Here is a 21,614-nt window from a genome sequence, read left to right on the forward strand (position 1 = left end):
ATCGCTAGCTCATAAGTGATGGTTGTTGGTTAGAGAAACTCCCAATTGAGTAAGCATTGCTTGTTACTGTTATTTTTATTATTATATTTTAAACTTGCATTACATATTGATGTTGAGATGATGTTGAGTTCTGAGCTGAGTTTTCTTGAGAGGAGTTTCTTGATATTTGTCCTTACCTTCCTGCCATTTTACATACTCGTACATTCCACATATTGACGTCATTCGACCTGCATCGTTTTATGATGCAGATACATGTGTTAGAGATCCTCAACAGGCACTTCATTGAAGATCATTATTTTTCAGCTATTTGGTGAGTCCTTCTTATATTCGGAGGAACTCTTTATCCTTTAATTATTGTTGAGTATTATGTTTCTTTTAAGGTAGCCATGGACATGTCATTGACACCATCTAAGAGTATTAGAGGCTTCATAGACAGAGTTTAATGATGTAATTGGAGTAGTTTTCCTTTGAAACTACTTCTTCTAAAAAAAAATTCTTCTTTCATTAGATGTTGTTAATGAAGAGCCCATATAATTATTCTTATTAAGTCTTCCGCTGATGAATGAATAAGTGATGAGACCAAGTGGTTCTCTCAGAGGCCAGAGATAGTTTCTGAGTGCCGGCCACGCCTAGGGTACCCTCTTGGAGCGTGACATTAGGTCCATCAAAATAAAGATGTATGATGGTACGATACACACCATCCAGGAGGTACGACATGTAAAAGACTTGAAAAATAATCTATTGTCTTTGAGACAATTAGATGATAATGGATGTTCATATAAGACTCATGTTGGAGTCATGAAAATATCCAAAGAAGCGCTTGTAGTGATGAAAGCAGAAAAACTTGCTGCAAATTTATATGTGCTTAAAGGTGAAACACACCAATAGGAAAAACATCAACCGCGTCAGCAAGTTTATTTGAAAAATTAATGATAATATGGCATCGTAAACTTGGCCATATGTCGGAATGAGGTTTGAAAAATCTTGCTGAGCAAAAACTTCTTCCAAGGCTCAAAAAGGTTTCACTATCCTTTTGTGAGCATTGTGTTACCAGTAAGCAACATAGACTGAAGTTTAGCAATTCCTTTACTAAATCAAGGAAATATTAGATCTGGTCCACTCTGATGTCTGACAAGCATTGGTGGAGTCCCTAGGAGGAGCAAAATATTCTGTGTCATTTATCGATAATTACTTCAGGCGAAGTTGGGTGTATCCAATCAAGAGAAAGACAGATATTTTTCCAATTTTTAAAGAGTTCAAAGCGCGAGTGAAACTTGAATCTGAGAAAAAGATCAAGTGTTTGAGGACAGATAATGGAGGAGAATACACTAGTGATGAATTTGATAATTTATAGAAACAAGAAGTTATTAAAAGGCAGTTCAAAGTGGTATATACTCCACAATAAAATAGAGTAGCAAAGCGGATGAACAGAACTTTGTTAGATCGGACAAGAGCTATATTGACAACTACAGGGTTGGAAAAATAATTCTGGGTAGAAGTAGTCAAAACCGCCTGTTATGTGATCAATCGGTCACCATCAATCGCAATTGATCTGAAAACGCTAATGGAGATGTGGACAGGAAAACCAGTTGATTATTCTCGATTACATATATTCGGAAGTCCTGCTTATATAATGTAACATCTAAGAAAAATCGAAGTTGAATCCAAAATTTAGGGAATGTATTTTCTTAGGGTATGCTGATGGAGTCAAGAGGTATCGCTTGTGGGATCCAACAGCCTGCAAGGTGATAATCAGCAGGGATGTTGTATTTTTTAAAAACAAGATACAAGCAAAAAAAGGAAGCACTTCAAAAGAAAAATCAGAGACTGCTACAGTTGAAGTTGAAGAAAGAAAAGAAGTTCCAGTTTCTTCTGAAGCAGCACCAGAGCACAAAGAACAAGAGCAAGCTGAGATTGAAATTCCACAAGTTTGACGGTCAACTAGGGAGAGAAGAGAACCAGCTTGACACTCAAATTATTCTACGGAGAGCAATGTTGCATACTATCTATTAACAGAAGATGGAGAGTCTTCAACATTTTACGAAGCTATAAAAGGCCAAGAATCATCTCTATGGATGGCAGCAATGCAAGAAGATATTGAAGCTATTCATAAAAATAAAACATGGAATCTTGTTCAATTACCACAAAGAAGGAAGACCATTGGAAATAAATGGGTCTACAAGATCAAATGCAATAGTAATGATCTAATGAAGAAGTATCGTACAAAATTGGTGGTGAAAGAATTCGCTCAGAAAGAAGGTATAGACTTCAATAAGATATTTTCTCCGGTAGTTTGAATCACAACAATTCGAGTGGTCCTGGCGATGTGTGCTAAATTTGACTTGTACTTGGAGCAGTTAGATGTCAAAACTGCATTTCTTCATGGAGAGCTTGAACAAGAAATTTACATGCTCTAACCAAAAGGTTTTGAAGAACAGGGAAAAGAGAACTTGGTTTGCAGGTTGAACAAATCTCTATATGGTCTCAAACAGGCGCCGAGGTGTTGGTATAAGAGATTTGATTCCTTTATTATAAGCCTTGGATACAACAGACATAGTTCAGATCCTTGTGTTTATTACAAGAGATTTGGTGATAACGATTTTGTTATTTTGCTGTTGTATGTTGATGACATGTTGGTAATAGGCCCCAACAAAGATCGTCTCATAAATTTAAAGACACAGTTGTCTAGGGAGTTTGAAATGAAGGACATGGGACCAGCAAACAAGATTCTAGGGATGCAAATTCACCGAGATAAAAATAATAGAAAGATTTGGCTTTTTCAAAAGAACTACTTGAAGAAAATCTTGAGACGCTTCAAGATGCAAGACTGTAAGTCAATTTCTACCCACTTCTTATTAATTTCAAGTTATCCTCAAGTATGAGTCCTAGCAATAAAACAGGGAAGATGAAGATGTCTCGAGTACTGTATGCATCAGCAGTGAAAAGTTTAATGTTTGCCATGGTATGTACAAGACCTGACATTGCACAAACAGTGGGAGTGGTTAGTCGATACATGGCTAATCCTGGTAGAGAGCATTGGAATACTGTTAAGAGGATCCTGAGATATATCAAGGGTACCTCAGATGTTGCAATGTGTTATGGAGGATCAGACTTTACTTTTAAAGGTTATGTTGATTCAGATTATGCAGGTGATCTTGATAAAAGTAAGTCCACCACAGATTATATGTTTACTCTTGTTGGAGGAGTTGTAAGCTAGGTTTCAAAACTGCAATCTATCGTGGCTATATCTACGACGGAAGCAGAATATGTAGCAGCTACACAAGCTAGCAAAGAGGCAATATGAATGCAGATGCTACTGGAGGAGCTTGGGCACAAACAAGAGAAGGTTGCTCTGTTTTATGACAGTCAGAGCGCTTTGCATCTTGCAAAGAATCTGTCATTTCATTCAAGGACAAAGCACATACGAGTTCAGTATCACTTTGTCCGTGAGAAGGTGGAAGAAGGCAGTGTGGATATTCAGAAAATTCACACTAATGACAACCTAGCAAATATGTTTACGAATCCGATCAACAGTAACAAGTTTAAATGGTGTCGATCTTCTATTGGCCTAGCGAAAACGTAACATTGCAGTAATTGGGTAAAAAGAATAGTGTGAAAACTTAATTGATTCTCAATTAAATCTTCAAGTGGGATAATGCTCTGCTACCAAATGCAAGAAGTCAAAAAGTAAAAAGCAAAAATAATTTTTGAAAAAGCAAAAGTTGACAGAAATTATGCGTAGAACTTTGACAAAATGCGTAAAAAATTAACTTGTAAATTTTCTATGCGTTTTCATCCTCCTATAAAGAGAGGGCCTCGTGCCCTCATTTATTTCATTCAGAAAAAGAGAGTTATACATCAAGATAAATATTATTGTCTTGTGTATCCTTTTTAGTAGTTGTTCCTTTTATAAGAGAGAAGAGTTTATTGTTGTTTTCTCCTTATAAATGAGAGCAGTGTACTCCCATATTATCATAGTAAAATCTTTCTACCCCGTAGTTTTTCCCCTTTATCTGTTTGAGGGGTTTCAACATAAAATTCTCGTGTCTAATTTATTTTCATTATTTATTATCGTATCAAATTTTAGTTGTGGTGCTTTCTCCCCCAACACTATTATCTTTGCATAAAGTTTTTTTTTGTGCTAGAATGTCCAAAAGTTCTATAAATTCTCGAAGCTAAGCCCAGTCACATAGGAGAAAAACAGTGTACATTTAATTTTATGGATGAAAAACGGATCACGGTTTGGATCTTAATATTTGGGTGGGCTTAAATTATTGTGAATACATATCACCAATTAGAAGATGTCACATGACTTTTTAAAGAGTAAAAGTTGACCTGAATATTTCTATTAGGTTGAGGGGTATGTTTGAACCCAATTTTTAGACTCAAAGATGGAAGAAGGGTATTTATCAACCCTTTTTCTTAGGTTAGAGATATTTATGAGTCTTCTCCCATAATTAAATAACGACAGGTATTTGTGCATTTCAACCCATATCTAGTTCTATATATTCAAGACAATGACTAAGACAAGAAGTGAAGAAGCAACTCTCCTTGTATAATCACTCTCTATTGAAGTGAAATGACACAGCGTGACATTGAATTATAGTTTCTTTTGGGTGCTTTTACCATTTACATGCACAAGTTGTCATCACTAATAGTTGATCTAAGTAGCCATAGCCTCAAGGAAATGAAGAGTTGACTTCACAAACACTCACTCAATTATTTAAAGTAAAATAACTTTTAACAGATAAAAATTGCTTAGTTATTATTATTTCACATTGATACATGTTTTTATAAATTGAGCTTGTCTTGTTTATGACAATCTCTTTAATTCTAACTCAGATTTTATCGAAAAGTGTAACATTTCGATCACTCGATCTTGATGTTGATAGTGAAAAACTCAACACAATAACTTTAACCATCACATTAATTAATCACTTTTAAAGGAACCGTTGTCCAACCTAATTTATAACTTAGGTGTATTTTGCATCGCAAATTTATCTAACTAAACAACTTGTAAGACAAATAAATAATTAATTAACGGGATAGCTGACCTAACTCATTTTCCATCTACACGTATAGCTAAATCAAAATGTTGTTCACCCTTCAATTTATATGGTGAAAGTGCATAAGAAAATGGTTTAGAGATAATTGTCAAAAACACTCTTAAATTATCATTTTTTCATGAGTTTCACATCTCAATTATCAACTGTTTTATTTTCTTACCTGAATGTATTATCACCATCTATATATTAAAACATATCTCAATTGTTTAATGTCAGTAGCAACTGAAGCTACTATGCTGCATAAAAAAATAAACTACATGGTTAAGGACCCCTACTAACTAATGAGTAAAGAATACATTAAGTTATAATACTGAAATCTCAGATACAACAACTTGTCCTGTCGATATTATATGTCTATGCTAAATTTGGTGATCGATCTATTTTCGTTGTCTCCTTTAAGCATAAATGATATAATCATTCTTATCTCATAAGTGAGGTATGATTGTCCCAGTTAAGTTATTAAATATTCCCATATATGATAATGATGGATTTATTGATCGATCATGTCATATAGGCCCGAGTTGGACATTCAATTACTTCGATTTGAATTATCCAAAAAATACAATACCTGATATATATTAAAAAGGTGGGCAGTCGAATCTATTTCTCGATTCACTCAACCACTTTTCAATACACAATCAGTCACATGCTATATATTATGGGAACCAATTCAACCATTAAAAAACCTCAAAACCACAAATGCAACCAAAATAGGTCGACCAACTAAAACCCTAAATCAGCAAAAACTTCTACTTCCAACTGACAATCCAATAAATGCAAAATCACCTACAAAAAAACAAAACATAAAGTCATATCGACCCCCCAAACCCCGCAAAATATAAAACAATAAATAGAATGAAACCTTAGAAGACCTAAAAAAGAAATGGACCTCAAAAATGAGCGCATGAGAATAGATGAATATACTGTGGTAATATTATTTATGTGTCAATATAGAAATAACAACGAAATCACATTTGGACAGGAAATCAACACTCTAAAATAGTACAATCAGTTAATAACACTAACTATTGAGTGATAGTTCAAGTAGAAAACTCACACTCACAATAATTCAAATATGAAACTTAAAAAATTGGGATAATTTATGTATATTTTTAACCCTTAACTCTTTGGTAATTCACAAGTTTCATCTTAAGTGTTACTGTTATTTACTATTAATGGCCCCTCTCTCATTATCGAATGCTGAAGTTGGTGAATATGTGATTAATGTTTGGTCCTTTATTAAAGAGTGCCATTATTATTTGGTTAGATTTACTATAAATTACAAAAGTTTTTGGCCAAAAACATCCCTCAATTATATTCTATGTTTAAACCACACCCGTGTACTATTACAATAAACAAAAAAACATCCCTCATTATCCTAAAAATGGTAAGATTCATCCTTCAATTTGTTTTTGTCAAAAAATAACGGTTGATCAACCCACAAATCCATCATTTTGTTTGTTCCCATTATTCTTCTCTTAGCTTATAGTAGTAATAGAATTCTAACAAAACTAAATGAGCAAAATATTTCAAGTAAACTATTTTTTGCCCTATATAATTACTGATCAGATAAGCAGCAGAATATTATAAGAAAAAATATATATAGTTTTTTCCTTTATTTGCAAGACAATGAGGGAATTTGAAGTATGAAGGTCGTCTATTTTTTATTTTATATTTGGTGGAAATTCGATAATAACTAGTTATTATAATTTTCTTTTAATTAAAGTAACATATTTAGAATTACATACAAAAATATTCTTTTTATTTCAATTTATGTGACACTTTTTGCTTCTAGATATTCAAACTATTTGAACTTTTTACAAATATTTTAATATGTATTCTCATCATATGACATCAGAAGAATTGCAATTTATAATACTTATCATATAATTTTTGTGTATATAAATATTAATTTTAAAATATTGAGTTGATGTAATCCAATTTAACGATAAAAATTAGTCAAATTAACTCTCGAGAAGCAAAATTTGTTACATAAATTAGGATGAAAAGAGTATTGGAAATCATAATTTATACTAGTTAAAATGTTCTATAAAGAAGCAAAATTTTCAAATAATAATATATGGAAGAAAGATTAAGAAGAAAAAAGTAAAAATACAAACAAGTAAAAGAGTAGGATAACGCTACATGTTTATCCATAGTTATTCCAAGTACATAAAAGGAAAGGAAATGGGTTTAACCGTTAGTTTCTATTATAAGAAATGGAAGGGTGAATCTTGCCATTTTTAGGATAGTTGAGGGGTGTTTTTTGTTTATTATGGTAGTAAAAGGATGTTGTTTAAGTTTAGAGTATAGTTGAGGAATGTTATTAGGCAAAAACTCATAAAGACAATCATTTCAGTAGTTCATTACTGCTTTAAACGACTATTTTTTTTTTAAAAAAAGAAAAGCATAGGGGACAAAAATGAAGAGGAAATTACAAGACAGAAAATCAAACACTCGATAGTTCATATTAGACTATCACTTTTTAGAACATGATTTTTGTACTGCATTGAACCACATTCTCCAAACTTATTAGAACTGACATGTAGTTAGTTTATACATTGAAAGTTGGTCCATAGTAAGGCTGGCCTTGGGCTAATATCAAGGAAAAACAAGATATATCTAAAATTGCCTTCAAGATAATCATACAATAACAATAATATCAAAAACAAAGCAAGAATACAATTATTATTTTTTTTGGGAGGGGGTTGTGTTTACTTCTTCAATCTTTTCTCGATATACTGAAATCTGCAGGCTCGACTAATTCAGATTTATACCGAATAGTCCAGCAAAAGAGTAAAACCACCTCTATGGAAAGATTAATCTGTCATTGTAACTATAACATTCTTTCCAGAGCCACCTTCATCACCAAGAGATGGAGTAATTAACACAAGATCTTCATTTCCTGGATTAATTATCCAACATGAAAAATGGACTGCCTTATTTTCTTCATTAAACCTTATGTTATCAGCTAATCCCAAATCATCCCAATAATTAGCTGAAATTAATCCAGAATTAATTGAATCAAATGAGGAAACCTCTTCTCTAGAAAATGTTTCCACATTGACATCCTCTGAGGTCTCTCTAACAAACAAACACAATTTTGTAGACAACTTCTTACCAAATTTGTCCTCTACCTCTTCAACACATTTTTTTGCAAGATTTTTCTTGTGGATATCATCTCTTAAAATCAAGAACATCGAGGGTAATTTAAAGATTAACGTGTCGTTAACATGGCAATTACTTGTGTTTGAGCTCCAGGATAAAGTTGGTGAGCACCCTTTTTTCCTAAGATTTGGTAGGAAAAATGTCGGAATTTTGGGCGTGTCTGCCTCTGATACCATGTTGATGTGAATTTTGGACCACCTATTTAAGAAGCTAGTCATGGCATAAGGATCTGCTATAAAAAGACTGCTATCCCAATTGAGTATCTTCCACACTTGAAATTAGTCACCTGGAAAAAAATAAAATCATTCATCAAAGATCTTCAAAGATCTTCTAGCCCTTGAAATTAAAAAAATCTCAAAAGTCCTTTCAAAGTTAAGACCATACAAATATTTCAAGGAAATTGGTAGACGTTTTTGCTAATAACCTAGAAAAAATTTGACCTTTGAATAAAATGTAATAGACTCAAACGGTCAAACCTTCTATACCATCGTTGGTATCAAAAATTCAGCTGCTGTAGTGCGACTGACTGTTATACACCTATAATAACATTTGACATTTAAATATATTTGGTTGTTACATGGTCCAATATCAGGTAATCAAAATAGAAATAAATCTGACTCTGATAGCATGATAAAATATTAAATTTTGAGTCTGACTCAACCCAAAGTTTAGCTCATGACATGAGAATTATCCAAAAATATACAAGGAGACCAAATTAATAACCACTCAGAATTATATTGATGATGTGGGACTAACCTGGACATAAAAAAGTGGTGAATATTGAGTGATTGGCTCATGAATATCATCCCAAAAAACAAGCTTACCTTCTACATTTTTCTTTTCCTTAAGATGAATAAAATCCTCCAAATTTATTGGCATTTCAGCTTCAATCAATCTAACACCAGAATCATTTGACACAATTTCAAACTCCCCATAATTAGTATCATTTTCTTCTTTGCTTCTAAGTCTACCAGCAAGTAATGGTTTTTCACTAAGTGCTCTTCCTAGTGACTCCCTAATCCACCCGGCCACCATCCACCCTGAATCCTTCTCTGATGCCTTGTTATAGCAAAAGACCATGTGAAAACGCCTTTGAAAATTTCCTGAGCTAGGATTTTCACCAATGAGAACTCGCTGCGATAACCTTGGATCAGTTGGCTTCATTGGTATCACTGTTTGGATTGCTTCAATTTGCAAATTGGTGCTACAATCATGTGCAACTCCAATATTTTCATTGCAATTTGCCATGTTGAAAAGAATTGAATGTATGCTAGTTGTGTGACATTACTAGGCATTATATAGATATATAGTTGGTTGAAATCAATGTAATCAAGATTGGTATACCGATGCAACTAACTTTCATTAAAGGGTTGTACTAGAAACTTAATAAGGAATACTTACTTATTTTCCTAACATATTTGGTTATCAGAACAAACTACTTTTATCTTCCATAATTGGATATTTCATACTATGTGTTCATTTTTACTTATTCACTATATGAAAAAATATTTTTGTTTTTACTTATCACTTGTAGCATATAATCAAGAAAAGTAAAAAAATGTTTACAAAAATTTGGGTTTTACAAATGCAAAAGTAAAAATTAAGGTGCAAATACGGCAGATAAGAAAAGTCCTAACAACAAGAATCATAAGTGTTATAACTCAAGTACAAGAAACAACAATAGTAATATAATTTGGAAAATAAGATATTAATATAAAAGTAATAATAATGATACTGAGAAGAAGGAAGTACGTAGACAAAGATGCTCTAAGCTAGAACCATACTCTCTTGGTAAACAGAAATTCTTCTGACTATCTATTAACCTTCTATCCTAATTCTCGACCTTCATATTTTTCTATTTAGGATCATGCATGTTTTTGGTAAGTTGAAAATGGGTCATGCCATGTCTAATCACCTTACCTCGATTCTTCCTAGGTCTACCACTACTTATCCTTAGACCTATCATTGTCAACCTCTCGCACTTCTAATCACACTATACAAAAACAGCTTTTAGCGATAATAAATATACACATTAACAAAGAGTGATAGAGTTTTTACCCATACTACATAATTGCCATTAGATTCAATGTTGTTATAAACTTCATAGATAATTACAAAGAATGCTAATTGCCTCTTAAAATATATATTTAACGACAATTAAACTATTGTGATTAATTAATTATGCTCAATTTTTACATGTTCGAACTATCGCAATCTCACTTCCCGCATCTTATACACTATTAAAATTATTCTCACCTTATTCCGTATATCTTAATTTCTAATCTTATCTTAGTAGGTATGTTCACAGATTCATCTAGTGCCTGAAAATAAAAAATGACTAGAATTGGTGGTCTTTGTTAGTATCCTTTCTGCCGGTAGGTAAATATTTATTCCTATATGCTGGTCCTATGTGTACGAGGGCTAAAAATTGTTGTGTTCTTGTCTACTTTGTTTTATTTATTTTTTAAAGCAAAATCAATTCTTTTAAAACACAACAATTTTTCTGGAGATAGTTCGAAACTCATAAATAAAAAATAAGACCAAAATACAGAAATTTTGTTATGAGTCAAAAGGGCACCACTAGCAAGGTGTTCAAGAAAATTTTACACAAATAAATTATTTTTAAGTTAAAATTATTACTATTTAGATATTTACACTTAATTATAAAATATATGAGCATGCTAAATCAAAAGATAGACTGAACTGATGCAATGATCAAGTAAAATAACATGCAATTGATAAGTACTGAAATAAATAATTACATGGTCATGCAATATCTAAAATACTCGACTGTGGAAAATACTAAAATCGATATATAACTGTGTGAGCTAGTATGGAGTTTGATGCATAATCTCCATGAAAAATGGCCCAATATACCTTGTCAGGGTGTAGAGGTTGATCTGATTTGACGTGGTACCACTAAGCAGATAGTATGCACCTACAAGTGCTACATAGACCTACAGTGGCACATAGTTCTGTGAGTTAGGAATTACTACTAAAGGTCTCAACTGACAGTACAGTCAATGAGCCTTTATCCTAAAAAATCAACTTGGTGTTAAGTAATATTCTCAACTAAATTTTTATTAACAAATTGAATAATAATGATGATCTGATAATATTGATAATCTGATTAGCTCATGAATACTAAAAATCTGATACTGAAATAATACACTTTATCTGAGAGCATCTTATAAATGATATGAACTAAAAAAATTGAGTATAAAGTAAATCATGAAAACTGTTGTTTTCAAATTGAAACATGCAATTTACAAGACACAACGTGTTCTGAGGGATCATGAAAATACGATTAAGTAAATATAATGAAATTTATGGAAAAACATGTATTTATAGACTGATAATGAAGGAAAATTAAAATACATTAAAATTCATGCTGATCATGAAAATCCTATCTGTAGAATTCAAATACTGAAGAACTGAGGTTTTCTTTGTGATTTAATGTGTGAAAGGATACTAATTAATAAAATCACATACGAATGGAAACCCTAGATTGAATCCCTGAACTGAGACTTGAAGCTATGGAACCCTAGTTTTTACTTGAGAGTAGCATTGAGCGTAAATAGTTTGATTTCTGAGTGTTAAGGTGTGAGTGAGGAGGTTTTGTCGACTAATTCTCCTTAATCCCACTTAGAATAGGCTAAATCGACATAGTGTAAAGAATAAAAGAAAGGAAAAAGATCAAAACAATCCTGAAAGAAAACTGTCATCGGTAGGTTCCACAAGCCTATCTACGGTCCGCGGATTGATCTACGCACCGTAGATCCCTTCCGTAGAAATCAGGCTAAATGTTTAAGTTTCTAAAGTTCATTTGTTAGACCTATTTATGGTACATGATTCCATCTACGGATCGAAATCAGTGTCCGTAAAAGTCAGACTAAATATCAAATTTTAGGATTTTGATTCATGACTCCATCTACGATCTGTAAAAGTGTGTACGACTCATAAACTTGCTCGTAAAACTCAAACCTGAAATTTCAATTTCTGGAGTTGATCTACGGGTTGCATCTATGGTATGTGGTTCCTTTTACGGCCCGTCAATGCTGCCCGTAACAATTCTTCCGCAGTCTTGAATTTTTTTAGCTTCTCATGACCTGATCTTGACTTTAGAACTTCTGAGGTGTTACACTATGTATCCCTAGGTACACGCGAATCAAACTAGGTACATGTATCTGAAGTCCAAAATCTGGTAAGATACGTAATATTGCAAACTAGTGAGAATTTAAGTAATTAGCTCCTAAACTAGTGGGATACCAGATACAGAATGAGAGAGAGAGAGAGAGAGAGAGAGAGAGAGGAGAGAGGCGAGCGAGAGAGTCAGCTACATGCGAATATACTTGGATACAGTGTATCTAGAATAAATTACACATAATTCTAGACGCGCCACACATATGTGTTTGAAGTACAAAATCTAGTAAGATACATAATATTACAAACTAGTGTGAATGTAAATAATTAGCTCATAAACTAGTGAAATTTTTATAAGTTATCGCAAAATTAAAGACCACCCAAAATAGGGACAATCGATGCAAAAACTTGTCTTTTAATCAGTCTGGGCAAGGCTGGTCATCTCTTGGACTATTGGATTCACACGACAAAACTTTCAAATGGATTTTCCAAAGAAAAACGTTTTGGTGGGATGAAAAAATGGCCCAACTAACTGGACCCTATTTCGAAAATTCGATATCTTATTCAAGAAAATACCTATATTGCTAATTTCTCAAGAAGAGAGTGACATAGTAAAACAAAGAATGTATAATGATCAGCAGTCAACTTTTAATTTGTTTCAGCAAAAATAAAAAAACTTTTAAATTTGAATTCTCTAGTAGATAGATTTTACTGTGAATAATCTTAATGAACATTTTTCTCAAGAAGGAGTGGATAAAGTTCGTAATGACTCAACAAAATATATTAAATAGAATTCTAAGTATGATAAATTTTTTGCTAACACCAACATCAATTACTGTATAATTCTAGAAGTACATAAGTTGTTTTCAATTGATCCACGATAATCTTCCTCTTTTATTCGAGATTGGAATTGACAAATGTGAACAATCGAAATTAAATTTAGGGATGTGTATTCAGTTTTCGGTTCTTCGGTTCGATTTTGTGTTATTTGATTTTAGTTTTTCGATTTTGAAAAAGTATAATCCAATTTAAATCAAAAAAATGGTTTGATTCGATTTTTCTCTTTTCGATTTGCTTTTTTCGGTTCGACTATTTTGTTATGTCAATAATTAATAGCATAATCAAAGTTATATTTGCATGCTAAAAAAATAAAAATTACATACAAGGAGAGGTAATAATATTAAATCTCTTAAATATACTTTTTAATATAAGTCATGAGTAAAATTTTAAAACACAATAACTTAATTATACCAATAGATCTCCAAACATAAAATCTAAACTAAATCATAATGAAACTTTCAATGAAACTAACTATAGTTTAAAAATTATATAACCTAATATCTATAATTTAGAAAAATAAGAATGGCAAGTGAATTGGGCTTAATCCTAGTACGTAAATTACTAACCCTAATAAAAATCATCTTACTAAAAAGGGGGATGAAAGTAGTTAATTATAATTTAAATTCTTAACCTAAATATATATATATATATATATATATATATATATATATATATATACATATATATAACATGTAAAATAATGTGGGTTTTTCAATTTTATTTTTCTAAATCCAAAATCAAACTATATATATATATATATATATATATATATATATATAAATTGGATTTTTCGATTTTTATTTTTCTTAATCCAAAATCAAACTAAGAAAAGTAAAATTTTAATCCAAAATCAAATCAAAAAAAAATTCAAATTGATATTCAATTTAATATGATTTGATTTTTTCGATTTAATTCAAATAACACACACCCCTAGTTAAACCTTTTTACTTAGATTATTAAAAAATAGGCCTATCTTTTTGTAATGAATAAAATATATTAAATGACATGTCATTTACTTTTACGAAAGAGGAATTTTTGACAATTCTAAGAACAACCAAACATATAAAATTAGAAAACAATCAACAATCATTGAATCCAGAGAAAAGAAGAAATCAATAATCAGTGAATATAACCTTTTTATTAGTTGAAAGACACATGAAAAAGTTCCTAGCTACTCCTTTTACTATTTGACCTTTTGGCTGTCCCATTTTCATTAGTTAAAATTCACACACACCTGTATTATTATATAAAATTAAAATTAGTTATGAATTTAGTATATTTTATTGTGTGGAAGTTGAGACAAGTCAAAAGATGGCTCTTACCAGCCAAGTTTCGACATACGTGTCCAACTTGAACAAAAAAGAAAGACTATTCTTGATGAATGAAAAGTCAAATTTAATTGGTTTCAAATATAAAAATTATATTTTTATCGGAAACTAGTTCCACTGTTTGATTTTATTTCTCCATTATTTCAAAAATAAAATTATCAATCAATAATTTTTTAATGAAGTGTCTATAAACACCCACTGATAGATTATTTTCCCATGAACATAGACCCTTTTTTTTTTCTCTCTCTAGTCATTTTTGTCTCCAAATTATTGAATGGTCATGGCTATGATCTCTTCAATTCTACAGCATGCCAAGTCTCATTCTTCCTCTAAAATATCTACTTATTTTCAAAAAAGATTATCTTTGATCCCCGGAGTTGGAGGCTGCAGATACATATCTAATGATAGTAGAAAAGAAAATATTGTAATTGTTGGGGCAGGAATTGCTGGCCTTGCTTCTGCTCTTTCACTTCAGAGGTTCAAATTTTCACTAACTTATAAATTTGCATTTTCCCATATCTTTTTATGACTGTTTTCCGCACACCTTGACTAGTCTTTCACATCCATGGGATTAAATAACTCTGTTCATCAAGGTTATGACACATGTAAAAAATCAACTATTACTTTTGTCTCGGATGGAATTTTAACCTGAGACTTCAGGACTCTCAGCAATTTTATCAACCATTAGGCTACACACTTGGGAGCTTTGCGTTTTCCAAAAATGGTTCTTTTTTGTGTGTGTGTGAATTTTAATGATTTTGAGTTGTTGTTATTTTAGGTTTGGTATTAGAAGTTTGGTGCTTGAACAGGCTGAGTCATTGAGAACTGAAGGAAGTTCAATAACACTTTCTAAAAATGGATGGAAGGCACTTGATGCTATTGGTGTTGGTGATGAACTTAGGAAACAATTTCTTGAAATTAAAGGGTATGTTTGTACAATTGTTCTGTTTTAGTCATATCCATTGCTTATTAATTTATTTGGTCATAATAGATCGAGCATCGGGTATGTTGTTGTTGTGGTTGTTGTATATCGAGCATTGGTTGATTGCATGATGCACAAACATGTATTTGTAGCACAACCAAATCCACTGTGCACTTTGAAATTCCTTGATGTTGACTTTGACTTCTATTTTAATTTGCCTAGTTATCAAGCAGTTAGAATAGAGAATATGTTGAGACTAACGCTTTTAAACTTGACACGTTTTATTCGGTATGCATTGAATACATTTGTTGATGTCATCAACTTTTGCAGGATAGTAATAAACTCAGATGATGGAAAGGAGTTAAACTCCTTTGGGTTCAAAGAAGAGGACAAAAGGTAAATGGTGATTGATGGCACTTTCTAATTGATTTTTTGATTTTACCTTTCTTCTATTAATTCCATATGAAATTAATGGAGCAGCCAAGAACTAAGGGTGGTGGAGAGGAGAGTCTTACTTGAAACACTAGCTAGTAAACTACCACCAGATGCTATTTCTTTTTCCTCAAAGTTGACAAACATTGAAACAAGTGATAATGGTACTAATACCTTATTGCAACTTCAAGACGGAACTCGTTTATCCGCTGAGGTAAATATGCAACTTCAATCCCTCACGTGCGATCCTGATTCTTTATTTATGATGAGTGACAGTGAGACTTGAACTCGTGACCTTTGTCTGGCCTAATACTGTATTGAATGGTGTGGCCATTTCGTGTAGAAGCTTAAGTTGTTAGAGCAAGTATAATGTTATTTACTTAAAATTATATCTTCAACGCTTACCTCAGGTGGTGATTGCTTGTGATGGCGTATGGTCACCAACGGCTAAATGGATGGGATTTCGACAGCCTAAGTATGCAGGGCATATCACCTTTCGAGGCCTAGGATATTTCCCTGAAGGACAGCCATATGAACCAAAAGTAAACTATACATATGGAAGAGGATTGCGTGCTGGATTTGTTCCTGCTTCTAAAACCAAGGTCTACTGGTTTGTCGTGTGCAATAGCTCATCTCCAGGTATATGCTTCATCAAAAGTATCAGGTGATTTAAGTCTAGTTCATCATATCTCTGCATTAATCTTGAGGTACTTGTCTTTGGAACACATTTAAATCACCTGAAATCAGCTTGCGGTAGATAGGGGAATCATGGTAGCCTAGTTGGTTGGCTACTTGAACTTTCCACCTTGTTGGTGGGGTTCGACAATATTAATGGCAGAATACATAGATAACCCTCAGATAGTAGGGGAGATCGTGGATTAGGGCAGAAGGTTAGTTGGTACTTGAGCGATCTCTCCTTTCCTGCAGGATAAACTTGGTGGTTGTACTTGGACCTTCTTTCTTACCAAAAGTTTAGTACTAAACTTGTAGTTTCTTGTTCTTTGATTTCAGTTATCATTTGTGTTTATTTTGTGCTTCAGTTTTCGCATTTTTCGTTGTCGTTACTATTCTTTCGTCTATATGTTGTGTACTAGTCTTCATTTCGCATTATTTCGTTGTTGTTACTTGTTATTGCTCTGATTTATGTATTCCCCTCTTCAAACTGTTTGGAAATGCTTTATTTAAGTCGAGGGTGTATTGAAAACAACCTCTCTATCTCTAGGGGTAAGGTATGCGCACACTCTATCCTCCTCAAACCCTACTTGTGGATTACACTAGGTATGTAGTTAATACATAGACAGACCCCTAAACTTGCCAATATTTCACTTTGGCGTCTTAATTGATGCTACGATCTATTGGCCACAGGATGTCTGAGCAAAATGTGCCTATTAAACTCTCTCTATCTCAGACCTCATTATTCCACCAATGTGCCAAAAGAATCAGGGGTGAATATGCCTCATGTGCATATGATAGGCTTCCAGCTCTTGTTCTATTTCGTGTGGGGCTGTTCTTCCATGTTATTGACAGTAAACTTTTCCCATGTGGCACCAGTTGTAACAATAGAGACTCACTTCTTGGCTGGAACTTTTCTGTTAGCGCCTTTCTAACTTTTGCGTCTCTTGGCAGGTCTGAGGATCACAGATCCATCAATTTTGAGACAAGAAGCTAAAGAGCTCGTTAGAAATTGGCCAGTCACGGACATGTTAAACCTGATTAATCTTACAGCAGACGATACATTAACAAGAAATCCCCTTTATGACCGATGGCTTTGGCCCTTAATAAGCCCTTCGCCTTCTAGTGGAAGGACAGTGCTTCTTGGAGATGCATGGCATCCAATGACACCCAACATAGGCCAGGGTGCTTGTTGTGCATTGGAGGATTCCATAGTTTTGACAGAAAAGCTAGCAGAAGCAATGAAGTCCAAGGATATTTCTGTGGAGGATGCATTCAAAGCATATGGAAGTGAAAGATGGAGACGTGTGTTTCCATTAACAGTAATGGCAAATCGCGTGGGAGCACTGCTGCAGTCTGAGAATAGACTGATATGTTCTCTTAGAGATAATATCCTTGTGCCTAAGCTGAAACCCAGAACAATGACGAGACATGCCGATTATGAATTTGAGCAAACTAAAAGAAACAAACATTAGTTTTTGAGGGAGAAAAACTTAGCAATAGCATGGCAATAAGATCTTCCCCGAATTGCGATAGACAGAATGTATTTTTTCTTATCAGGAAACGAAAACAGCTATAGACTTGAATGTATTTCAAAGTAAAGATATCCCCTTTTGTGATTCAACGAATTTGCTAATAGAAGTGTTTATGCTTCTGTATCAGAATTCAAAACATGCTTTCAGCATACAACCAATCTAACAGTAGAGTACCAAAGGGAAAACCTTTCACTATAACACTTGTTGCTTTGGGAAAATTTTGAACTTTACTCAAAAGCTGCTAACGTTATATTGCCTATGTATGTTGTATACAGTTCACTAATTTAACATATGTATCAACCATAATTGATGATGTCTTTCTGGATGAGCAATGGAACTTCACTCTGTCATCCTTCAGATTCATTATTTTCTTGACCTATGGAATTATCAGTTGCATCGATGTCCTCTGACTCCAGCTTTGATGTGAAACTTCTCTTTGAACTGCCTTCATGGATTTCAGGTTGATTCACAGCAATGTTGTGTCTGGCAACAATTGAATCAGCTTTATTCATCATAGTAACTGCTGTGCGGGATAGAAATATGTCTTAAGAGCAAAATGATAGTGTTAAGCTGTTTTTTTTCTCATTCAGTATACTGGGGGCGTAGATAACTCAAATTGAAGCACATAATACAATAAATGCTATAAAAGGATAGACTCCCTTGATGAAGAACAAAAAAAGAAACCTAATGCACCCCAACATAAGAAGAAAAAAGAAAAAATAACTTGAGTTCAAGCAGCATGGAGATACAAGAGTGAACTCCTTTCCCCCAACCACAATTCGGAGAAAAGAAGAATCATCTAACCAAACATATGATCAGTAGAGGAAACAATCAACTGTGTTGCCTAACTACCAATACTCGAAAAACCAAACACCAATGAATAACAAGTATGTCGACAGAAGTTATTCTGGTAAGTTTTCAAACAGATTCCGTCTTATAATTCAATGTTAAAATTTCTTAAGTAAAGAATATATGCGAATGACGATTATTACTCAGCTAGTTCTGAATTTCAATATGTACAATCATTTCAAGTGAATTTCATGATCATTTACTAACTATTGATGAAATACTCTTGTTAACATGAAAGCTGGGAATCTAGTCAAAGGTTCAATGTGGGGGCAAACAACATCCACTAATCTCCAATTTCATCTTAAACACAGACAACATAGAAAACTCCATTAATGAAAGTCCATTTATGCTAGCCAAAAAAGTGCCTACAAGCAAAAGATCCGATTCTTTCCTATCTCTTTTGGGAAAAGGATCAGAAACAGGGAAAGGAAAGCATAAAAAAAAGGGCATTTATCTTTTTCCAAATCCTGTTGATGAATTCAACTTTAAACAAAGTCACCTCAAGAAAAACACCACATAATTCCATTTACAAATTCAACATCCAATTTCCATCTCGTTTCCATTGGAGCCCAACTAATCCAGATTCGTATCGCATAGGGCTCCATTCGAAATCCCTACCAAAGATTTTTTCATACCCACGACTCGAACCCTCCTATAAGGGGAGCAGCTCCATCCACTGCACTAGGTATGGTCAAATACTCCAAGTCCCGAACATTACAAAATCGAAAAAACAAAGTATAACCAAATGGGTCAGCAAAAATTCAACTATATATAAATAAAACCAACTCCACACATCATAAAAAAAAGAATCTTGAAACACATTCAGCTGAAGCAAAACAACAAAGATACTGAGATTATTTTATTTTTATTTTTTGGAGGGGTTTTAGTAAAAATTACCAGGACTAGAGAAAACCCACAAAATAATAGCAGAAAGCAGCAATATTAAAGGGATAAGATGGATTGCATTTTCAGCAGATCTGAGGCGATTTTTTTCCTTTTTAGCAACGTGAGATTGGGGATTAAACGTCGGTAGTTCTTCAGCTTCAGTAGAAATTGTTGATTTGGGATTAAAAAAGAACTCTTCAGATACCCGTGAAGAACTCGATGAACGGTACATGATTTTCTCTGATTACAGAAAGTGGTGGAAAAAATGGAGTATTTGGAAATTGGAAGAAGGTGGGGTTGTATTTTGACTGTTATTTACGCGGGTTCTGAGAAGTTGGCAACTAGCAGACAGCGTGGGAAATGCAAAGTCTTAATAGAAAAATGGAATTGACAAAAACTTATCGTACTGCTAAAGAGACCTTTATTATTTGTCGCTTAGTTATGAGGATAATAATTTTGTGATTTTATATTTAATTAGAGATTGTTTATAGTATTTTTGATAAATGATATAATTTTATTCTAAATTTAATTATGAAATATCTCACCTTATTATGTTAAAAATGGATTATTTTATACTTCTCTTGTTCCTTTTTACTTGTTCACTCTACTAAAAATAGATGTCCAATGATATTTGTCCAATTTATGAAATTAAGAAATAATTTTAACTTAGTTTTTAATTTATCCTTATTATTAATTAGTAGTCATTTATTTATTACATTTTTCGAGACATTGTATTTATTATATTCAAAGGGTGATATGATAAAATTACTCTTCTATTTATAATTTCTTAAAAATTGTGCAGAGTCAATAACGGATAAGTATTATTGCACGGAGTTTACGAACTAAGTGACCTTTTAAGATATTAGTTAATTTCGAGATAGTAAAAATGATTATTTCATATAAAAAATGGATAATTAATCTCGTAATATTCCTCTAAATAATTTAATGAGATGAGAGTAATAATTTTGAAAAAAAATGTAAAAATCAATATAAGTTTGAGTGGTATAATGTGCATGTAGTTTCAAACACAAACACATAAAAGAATCATATAGACCCTAAACATTATTGAACTTCCAAATATGTTGGTTGAGAAGTATTATAAGATCGTTACATCAATTAACGAGTTAAGGATAGTATTTTAAATTTTTGAGTTTCAATATATTTAAATTATTAAATGTGTGAGTTTCTACCGAATCATCAGTTGTTGACTTTTTCTATTTAAAATATCACCAGTATTCAAGTAAAAAAAGTAAATTACTGATAGTTAAAATATGTTTTAATAAATATAAATGGTATTTGATCAATTCATAGTATAGTGGACCAATTGATTATCTATTTGTACTAGTGCAATTAGATCATTAGGATGCCGATTGAGAGAATTAGGTAAGATACACCTTAAAGTATTGTTTGTTGTAAATAATGAATAGAGTACCTAATAAGGTGAACCAAGTGACCTATCTATATTCTAGTAGAATTACTTCATTTAATCATTAGAATACCTAATATGGTTGATGGACTAATGTAAGATGGGCCTCATCAATGTAGGAGGAAATAAATTAGAGTTTGTTTGACTTATCTTATCTAAAATAATTTATAAATTAAAAAAATAAGTTTAGGTAGACAAATAATTAGTCTATTTAGCTTAATTTATCTAAAACAGGTTATAAGTTATTTTCAGCAACTTATAAGTCAATCCAAACGGGCTCTTAGTAGGAAAGAAAATCATTTACTTACATCAAATCACTGAAGAGAGGTCTGATTTTATTTTAAGAAT

General features: G+C 32.5%; 2 protein-coding genes and 1 pseudogene across 3 annotated transcripts; 1 reads left to right on the top strand and 2 right to left on the bottom strand.

The window, feature by feature from the left end:
• Positions 1-7,576: 7,576 nt before the first annotated feature.
• Positions 7,577-9,496, bottom strand: LOC129888500 (uncharacterized; annotated as a pseudogene).
• Positions 9,497-14,760: 5,264 nt separating this feature from the next.
• Positions 14,761-18,195, top strand: LOC129889797 (monooxygenase 2-like). The gene is made up of 6 exons (XM_055965248.1): positions 14,761-15,022; positions 15,324-15,470; positions 15,798-15,863; positions 15,948-16,113; positions 16,310-16,538; positions 17,526-18,195. Exons 1-6 carry the CDS (start codon positions 14,820-14,822, stop codon positions 18,044-18,046), a joined length of 1,332 nt encoding a protein of 443 aa, XP_055821223.1. The 5' UTR covers positions 14,761-14,819; the 3' UTR covers positions 18,047-18,195.
• Positions 18,176-20,211, bottom strand: LOC129889799 (uncharacterized). 2 transcript variants are annotated; one of them, XM_055965249.1, is made up of 2 exons: positions 19,853-20,211; positions 18,176-18,629 (listed from the first exon to the last, which is right to left on the bottom strand). In XM_055965249.1, the coding sequence occupies exons 1-2, from the start codon at positions 20,070-20,072 to the stop codon at positions 18,454-18,456; spliced, it is 396 nt and encodes a 131-aa protein (XP_055821224.1). In that variant the 5' UTR covers positions 20,073-20,211; the 3' UTR covers positions 18,176-18,453. The 2 variants fall into 2 exon arrangements, with proteins under 2 accessions (XP_055821224.1, XP_055821225.1); XM_055965250.1 differs by having other exon boundaries at positions 18,176-18,626; positions 19,853-20,209.
• Positions 20,212-21,614: the final 1,403 nt, after the last annotated feature.

This window comes from Solanum dulcamara, chromosome 5, assembly GCF_947179165.1.
Source record: "Solanum dulcamara chromosome 5, daSolDulc1.2, whole genome shotgun sequence".
Taxonomy (NCBI): Eukaryota; Viridiplantae; Streptophyta; class Magnoliopsida; order Solanales; family Solanaceae; genus Solanum; species Solanum dulcamara.